The 9,327-nt window shown below is 35.4% G+C and overlaps 1 protein-coding gene across 2 annotated transcripts in view; it reads left to right on the forward strand.

Annotated features, from left to right (window-relative positions):
- OLFM3 (olfactomedin 3) overlaps positions 1–8,855 on the forward strand; it is a 218,816-nt gene extending 209,961 nt beyond the window's left edge. For both annotated transcript variants that reach the window (XM_084755889.1, XM_084755888.1), the window contains exons 5-6: positions 3,944–4,050; positions 5,154–8,855. In XM_084755889.1, coding sequence (XP_084612015.1) covers positions 3,944–4,050; positions 5,154–5,831 — 785 coding nt within the window. In that variant the 3' untranslated portion in view covers positions 5,832–8,855. The remainder of the gene's footprint in view (positions 1–3,943; positions 4,051–5,153) is intronic.
- The last annotated feature ends 472 nt before the right edge of the window (positions 8,856–9,327 follow it).

Consider the following 9,327-nt stretch of genomic DNA (forward strand, 5'->3'; position numbering starts at 1 on the left):
AGCATCCTCCCTTGGGTCATCCTTGTTATTTAGCTTTTTTAGGTCTATGTGTTGTAGTGCGGTTATCCTGTATTTGGGTAATATCCACTTATAAGTGAGTATATACCATGCCTGTCTTTCTGGGTCTGGGTTACCTCAGTCAGGGTGATAGTTTCTAGTTCCATCTATCTGCCGGAAAATTATGGAAGGATTAGGCATCAACGGACCTGGAGGAGCTCCGCAAGGAGACCAATGGAGCCAACAAATCTGCATGGGGGATGGGGACAGGGGTGCTACAGAGACTGATGCACCAACGAAGGACCATTTATGGTGAGGACATATATGCTTTGCTCAGATGTAGTAGATAGGCAGCACAGTTTCCTTATGGGCCCCATAATGTGGGTAGTAGGGTCTACTTCTGACATGTACCCTGGCGCCCACCCATTGATCATTTCCCTCTGGCGGGGCAGCCTTGCCATGACACAGAGGAAGAGGATACAAACAGTCCAGATGAGACTCAATAAACTGAGGTCACATGATAAGGGAGGAGGGCTTCCCCTTCCTGAGCACTAGAGGAGGGGGGAGAAGGGATGACGGAGGGAGGGCAGAACTGGGAATCGACTGGCAAGGAGGCTGTAATCAGTATGTAAAGTGAACAAATTAAAAAAAAATTTAAAAAATGTTTAAATCAGGTCAAACATCACATATCTGTAAAAATATGTATCACTCCCACAGGGTATCTATCAGTTTCCGTTTCCAACACATCATTGAGAGACCTTCTTTTTAGAGCTTTCTCTTCTGAAAGATTTCTCAAAGTCTCCTGCACAATTCTCATTATACAAGGGGCTCTTATTTTACTGGTCTCGTGTCTGCCTCTGCTGTTACTAAACTTATTCACCGCAATACACCCTCATACACTTTCTTAAGAAAATTCTAGAGCAAATAATCACATCCGAAAAGACCCTATGTTGTCTTCTTTGGATTTTCTTCTTAAAAAACAATGGGATAGGTCCTTATTGCATTACGGTACCCAAAGTGGTGCTGAAAAGCTTGACTCTTACTTGTTTCCATGTAAGTGTCTACAATGCCTAGAAAATTTTCAACTTCTCTTTGTTGCTAACCACTCACAGACATTTTCCACAGGCTCTTCTCCACCTAATTTGGATGAATTCCTCTACTCTTTTTGTGCCTCTTCTTATTGCAGAAACCTTCTTAAACCCTTAAACCAATGTTTTCATCTCCTCCCCTCCTTTCCCCCCCCCCAATGTAACCATTTTTCAGTTTAAAGAAAATATTTAAATCTTCCATCTGTTTTTGTAATACGTAGTCATAGTTTTCTTTTCTAAAAATAGTTTTTTAAAAATTGTTATTCTTTCACTGTCCAAACGCAGAGTGCAAAAGTGTCTAAAGAAGGGAGGGGCTTGTCTACTCTCTGGATTCTCCTTCTAACAGAACACTGTCGTAATAGTTAATTGTTTTTATCACAACTTTTAAAGCTGTCTGTGCTTTTCACTAACTTTACAACTGTAAGCAATGATCCCCTTGACCACTTTGAGTATTTAGGTGGAACTTGACACTTCTTTCAGTAGGTAACAGGCAGAGAAGCTATACTGTTAAGCAAGAAGGGCCCGTGCTGAGTGTCCAATACTGACAATATCCACTTTAAGTCTTTTAGGGTAACTAGCACACAGTTTGGCAGGTGTGCCGACCTGTTTTTGGAGCCCTGTTTCTAGGGAAGCAAATGGGATCAATTGCTCTTAACACGCTTTCAGTTCCGTAGACCACTCCACATGTCCTTTCTCCACCCTTTCTGCCTCCATAGGTCACTTCTTCAAGGCAATGCCTCCCCCTCTTCAATCATCACTTCTTCTGCAAAAGCTGACACATCTTAGTTTGGATCTTTCATGACAACTCTCTGTCTTCCGTGCCTTTGAGAAAGTTATTTAAACTTCTCTACAAGTAATTCTTTGTATTCTTGTCCTTGTCTTTGAGGCTTATAACATATTTTATTGTTAACTTGTTCACTGTAATTTTGTTGAAATCATAAAATAGAGAAGATAAAATTATATATTAATCTGTCATTTTTAAGCCAGAATCGTTTTTCATCTTTCAGGAAAAAATATATTGCTCTGTGGTTTAATTGGAACCACAGATTGGGTATCTTTTCATTTTAAGCTATGTACACTGGAAATTTTTGTGTTCTTCTCATCTGCTTATTTATGTATCTTTGTGTGTGGCATCATTAAATATCCCTTTCAAATACTGTATATTCATGTAATTTATTCAACTAGGTCCATTCAAAATACATTAACATTTCTCTAATTCATATTGGTTCTACTTTGTTCATATGTTTTCATGTGTTTATAACAAGTTGAACCTCCTTATTCCAAATAGGTTTAACACAAGCTATGGATATATAGAGACCTATGGCATGGAGTCTCATGAATCACTAGTCTAGTCTGGAATCTGTAAAATGATTTAAAGAAATTTGTAAAATATACACAGATGACATCACATGTAATTCATTTCAAAGAAAATAGAAAATGATTTCAATTCAAGTATCGTGAAATATTAGGGATTACGGAATGTGTAGTTACTGTTGCATTAACAAAGTAAAATATGCTCCCATTCATCATCTTCCTAACTATGCAGCTTGGTATACTGCCAATTGCAAATTATTCCTACGAGGAAGATATAGAGGGAAATATGAGCCAAAACAAGCTCCAGCTAGATTGCTTTGCCCATGATTTGCCTTGAACATGTCTTCTTTCCCTCCAAACATAGAGGCACCAGCAGCAATGATCTATACATTTATCAGTTTTTATACTAGGCAGAGGAAGATAAATATATGAAATAAGACCCAGAAAAAAATAGAAAGAAGCTTATTTCTTTGTTTAGACCAAAGGCAAATTATTATATGTAAATTGTTTTCAAAAATGTGTAAGACAGATTACTTCTAAATTCCACTAATTAAAAATCCACAAGAGTGGTTTGTCCTTTGTTTTTGACATCTATGAAATCTCAGCTATTCTTAAGACCTGTTCACAGACAAAGTGATTTCATATATGCATAAAATATTATTATATGTATGTATACACTCTTACTTTTTAGTGAAAATCATGTTGGTCATTGTTTGCTGAGTTTCTGAAACTTCCATTCCATGTTTTCTTGGAATCTGTGGATCTCACATTCTAAGATTTTGTTTTCTGCGTATTCATGATTGCTCTACCAATATCCCCCCAGCCGCAACTCTATACCTTTCAGGAACTCTGAGTTTTCATGTTATAATGTATAAAGATATATTTAAATGGACATGTTTTTTAATCAGCCAAGCTGAAAATCAGCCTTCAGAGTTCTACCTAGCTTGTATACTTTCTATGACCATAGGACATAAGAGAAGGGGAAAGATATAGGTGGCTGATAATCAAACTCACAGGCCTCATAGCAGTGGGAATGGGTATGTCTTTGATTTTTTTTTTTCTACTCTTGAGACTTTTTTCCCCCTACTGGATTGACTTTTCCAGCCTAGATATGAGGAGAACATTTGCTTAGTCTTATTGTATCCTCTTTGGTTTGGTTGTTGTTTCTTGGAGGCCTGCTCTTTTCTGAAGGGAAAAGGAAAAATAATGGATCTAAAGATGATGGGGAGGTGGACAGAGTGGGAGGAGTGGAGGGAGAGGAAACTGTGGTCAGGCTGTATTGTATGGGAGAAGAATATATTTTTTCAATAAAAATAATATTTTGTTTGTATTATGCTTTACATTTAGAGCACTGAAATGGCACACCATGACCCCTGTTAGGGGCTAAAGACATTATAACCAATATGACGTTCATCCACTCAGAATGTGATATTCATTTTACGGATTTATTTCTATTTGCATCTCTCCCTTTGCCTTCATCTTAGTTTGTGTACTGGACTCATTAACTGTGTTCAACCAACATGTTTATGCTCCTCTAATTTCAGCATGTGGTAAATTGATGAAAATCACAGGCCCTATCACCGTCAAGACATCTGGAACTCGCTTTGGTGCTTGGATGACGGATCCTTTAGCATCTGAAAAGAACAACAGAGTATGTTGCTTCCACAAATACTTTTGCTTTTTATTAGGTTTCCTTTTATACTGTTTTCTCCCATGTTTATTCTCTTTCTTCATAATATAGGCTCTGATGTAAAGAGTATTTTTTCACGATATTTTCCAACTAGAACTCCTATGTCTAAGGTTGTAGCAAACTTATTTTAGTAATATGTTCCTCTTAAGATTCTGCAGTGTAGTCTAGCATAATTGCCATTGAGTTTCATCTTGTTTTATGCTTGAAATATAAATATGAGCATATAAAATTTCATGAATATTCCATAAGAAATATGATCCTTAGATTTTTGAAAACCCTAAACAGTAAGTATGGAACCAGATCATTATATAAGCCAATATATTTCTAGAAGTACAACTGAAACTAGTGAGGGGGTTTTTAGAGGTTGACAACACCTTTATTATGTGATTAAATATAGTAGTAACTGACTATAGTTCTACTTATTAATGAATTATGAATTATGAGGGTATTAAATTATTGCGTTATTGTTATTAAATTAATGGAATGGTGTCACTAAAACCTACTAGATAATCCAATGAATAACAATTATTAGAAGGTCTCATGGAAATTACAAAGTAAATATAAGCTGAGCATGAAAAGTAAAATTGATGGTCAAAGGGCAGGATAAAGATAAAGCCTTACAGTTGTCATTAATCATGTTGATAGGTCAGGAAATGTGCTTTGCAGTAACATATGCTGGTTCTATTTAGAAATAGGTACACATTAGACAGAAAGTATAGAAAAAGCAAATTTAGCCAATTCCCCTACAAATGTATCTGTGTGTGTCAACATACATATGCATGTCAGATGACCCTCTGATTCTTGATTTCCACCAAGTCTTGGGGATGGAACTTAGCTCTTGGTAGCCAGCGTATTTATCTACTGAGCTATTTTGCAGGAACTACGTACAATATCTTTACAGGGGCCTGAAGTGCCATCACATTTCAATGAGTCAGCCGTAAGAACAATTTACAACCAAAACTTTAAATTTTGACTGTAACTGTATTTTGGAATTTTCATAAAGCCCAGATTTTAATCACTCCATCTCCCCCCCCCCCTTTCTCCCTCTTCTCCCTTATTTTCAGGTCTGGTACATGGACAGTTATACTAACAACAAAATAGTTCGTGAATACAAGTCCATTGCAGACTTTGTCAGTGGAGCTGAATCAAGGACATACAACCTCCCTTTCAAGTGGGCAGGCACTAACCATGTTGTCTACAATGGCTCACTCTATTTTAACAAGTATCAGAGTAATATCATCATCAAGTACAGCTTTGACTTAGGGAGAGTGCTAGCCCAAAGAAGCCTAGAGTATGCTGGTTTTCACAATGTGTACCCCTACACGTGGGGTGGATTCTCTGACATTGACCTAATGGCTGATGAAATCGGGCTGTGGGCGATATATGCAACCAACCAGAACGCAGGCAATATTGTCATCAGCCAGCTTAATCAAGACACCCTGGAGGTGATGAAGAGTTGGAGCACTGGCTATCCCAAGAGAAGTGCAGGAGAATCCTTCATGATCTGTGGGACTCTGTATGTCACCAACTCCCACTTAACTGGAGCCAAAGTATATTATTCCTATTCCACAAAAACTTCCACATATGAGTACACGGACATCCCCTTCCACAACCAATACTTTCACATATCCATGCTTGACTACAATGCAAGAGATAGAGCTCTTTATGCCTGGAACAACGGCCATCAGGTCCTGTTCAATGTCACCCTGTTCCACATCATTAAGACGGAAGATGACACATAGGCATTTCTTTTCATCTATCCACCCTGTCATTTATGATAAACTCTATAGGACCCTGTCTGTGTTATCTTTCTCCTTGATTGACTTGCTATCATTTCTCCAAAGCAAAGAATTTTATTGTATATTTGGAGTTTCAAAAAGGATTTGTCTAAGTTAATGTGTTGGAAACACGTCTTAACTCCTAAATTTACAGGGCCTATTATGCCCTTGTCATGCAAAGTACTAAAAAGAGTTTAAGAGTCTAGAGTCATAGTTTTACAAAAGATTAATGATCTGCCTTGAATTAGAATCAGATTAATGGTGGCTTAAATGCATGAATGTCTTCTCTTTTTAACTGTCATTTTTTTACTGTCTCTTGCTCTACATTAAGAAATATTTTCATAGGAATTAAGGAAAAAGAAAAGCACTTTCTCCCTATTTATTTCTACAAAAAGATTTAAAGATTTTATTTATATGGAAAATAATACCAATCATGTTGCTGTTACCACATTCTCTGATGCGGTGCTGTGCAGTCATTTCTAAATCTCTTGCTGACATTTTTCTTGGCAATTCATTTTTCTATCACTGTAACCACCATCAAACAATTGTATTCCTTCACTTCTGTGAAAGTAATATTTTTTATAAAGTGCACTAAAATTATAATCTCAGTAATTATTCAAGTCATTTTTCAAGTGTGGTCAAGAAAAATTTTCTTGGCTTACCCCTTCACATAAGCACTATAAACTTTAAAAAAAATCAAACCAGGCGTCCTATACAGAATCTGTCTTTTATCTCAAGTTTATTCCACCATTGGCTCTGAATTTGAACACCAATTCAATGTAGTGATACCCTGTTTCCTCGAATTATCCCACATAATTGTTTGTAAAATATGTAGCTGTGTTATAAAGACTGAATTCGATTGTATCCATTTATTAGTAGTAGCATTATCACCACACATATATTAGAATTTTAGCAAACAAACAACATCCAATAACGCCATTTCTTATATAATATGAAGCACATGAAGATTATTAAGGAAAGAAAGTTTATTTGAAGCTTTCTATATTAGAATTATGAACCATGGAGAGTTATTATCAAACTTGTACAAAAGAAAACTGATTAAAAGAATCGTGAGTTGTCTTTGATTTCAATTGTATAAATAACCAATTCAGAAAATGAAATGGGAATGCAATCCCTTGATACCTTGCCTCACAGAATGTGCAAAATTGAAGATCCTAAAAATCAAAATTTGAATAACATCTATGTTACTAATTCCACAGAACATATAATTAACAAATAGTGAACATACCAATGAATTTAGAAATAATTTTTCTATGTTAAAAAGAATTCCCCTAAGGCGATTTTATGGAAACTATGAGGGGTGTATTTTAAATTTTTAAAGATACATTCTAAAATAAATAATACATAACTTAAATTATAAATTTTGTCTCATATATGTATACAACCTTTATTTTAAAAATAAGCATATGATAATGCAGACACAGCACTCTATAAAAGATACTGCTATTTAGAGTAATTCATTTAAATTCTGCAAGTGAAAAGTCATTCTCAAATATCATCTCATCAAAATTGAAGAATCTAATTACTTTAATCTTGAAACTCAAGGTGGAACGAGAAGCTGTTCTTTATCAACAAAAGTTAAGCATGATATAATGGGAACCCTGCATCTTTTTGTAATGGTGTCTTCTCTCCCCGTGAGTTCACATAAGCTCCAGTCTACAAATAAGAGTTGGAATATTTAGGATATTCATTTGTCATACTACGCATATCACAAAAGCAAGCAGTTCATATTTTGTACAGCAATTTGTCTAAGGTTAAAAAAATCATGTCAGTTTTAGAAATGAATCAATTTTCAGGTAGACAGACTCTAATAGGAACACTTTCTGTTTTTAAGACATATTATGTGGTATCACATACATTCAAAATATGGATGATCATGGCTTATTTGTGAAGTGTGCATCTTGTACAGAGCCTTGTAGTTTTCTATGTATGGTTTCATTACCCTATCGAATTTATGGTGTATGTGTTGGTAGAGCAAGCGAAGATTATCTTGTCACTAGAAGTGGGGTAACATGAGCTTAAAAATATGACTTGCATTAAACATTTGCAGTTTATGAACAATTTTCTGAATAAATTATGTTCAGTTTTGTGCCTGAAATAAATAAGAACTTAATCACTGTCTTCTTTTTAATCTGCAGCAAATAAAGTAATTTTATGATGAAAATAATGAGTATTTCAAAATCATCTGTAGAATCTAGGCAGCGCAGAAGTCTAAACTCAGAAAAATCCTCATCCAAAGTGAACTATGTAACTGGTATTTCTAAGTTAATAGTATCATTAAAGTACTTCCATATCACTCAAATAATATGTCTGTGGTCGGGTTGTGTTGGTCTATTAATTGAATTAATAGAACTTGAATCCCAAGGCTTATTGTATATATCTAACTTTATATCTACAAGTTCAGAAAATGGAAATCTTCCAGTGCATTAACACTGTCTAGAAATAAAAGGGAAAGAAATTGCAGATGCAGTCTATGCAGTGAATATGAGTGATTAGTGAAGTTTTATCACAAATTCAAAAGCAAACTGCTATCTGCATTGTAGCCTCGCTTCTTTGTAATTGGCAACAGGCTCAGTGATGAAAACGTCAGAAAATATTAATCTCTTATTGATGTTTACTCTTAGTTTTTAAAAAAATCACAACTGTGTCTTCTTTTTGGAAAGTCACTGCCAAATTTCCAAGTAGAACCTTTACAGTCAAGATGACTACTCCAGAAGTATAACCATATAAAATTGCAAATGTATTATCATCAAAATAAAGGTTTTTCTTTAGTGGATGAGTTTCACATGTAATGGTTCTAAAGCTTGAAACTTCTAAAAGAAAAGTGTTTTCATTTTGAAGCACCACTAATCCTTAACTCTCAGATCGCCAACTGTTTGCTTTGAAAATGTGATGTAAGAAAACATTTTGAAAAAAAGTATCTTCAACTTAAGACAATTATGAAAAATATAGCCATCGTAGACTTTCAAAAGGCCAACCTTTATAGAAACAGGATATTTTAAAAAGCAGAATAAAAAATGTCATCTTGCCAAGGAAATCATATATCCTTTACAAACCTACAAATTGAGTCTGGGTGATGTTATCAAGCAACACTTAGTGTTAAAGTCAGCGTCTCCACCACTTCATGGACAGACCATAAGAAATGCTATATATTAAAGTGGTCTGCTAGAACCAGACATGGGGCATTTGAATTAAGCACAGATTCTATGAAACCTCAACTGATGACCTCTTACAGCTAGAATTGATAACTTCTAAAAAGCACAGATTTCAATCAGGTGTAGTGGCACTCATCTTTAATCTCAGCACTCAGGAGGCAGAGATAGTCATACCTCTGTGATTCAAGTCTAGCCTGGTCTACAGAGTGAGTGCCCATAAAGCCAAAGCTCCATAGTACAACCCCGTTGCAAAAACAGAAAAGACAAACAACAAACATTCTTCA

The sequence above is a fragment of the Acomys minous genome (assembly GCF_964271855.1).
Source record: "Acomys minous genome assembly, chromosome: 14".
NCBI classification, from domain to species: domain Eukaryota; kingdom Metazoa; phylum Chordata; class Mammalia; order Rodentia; family Muridae; genus Acomys; species Acomys minous.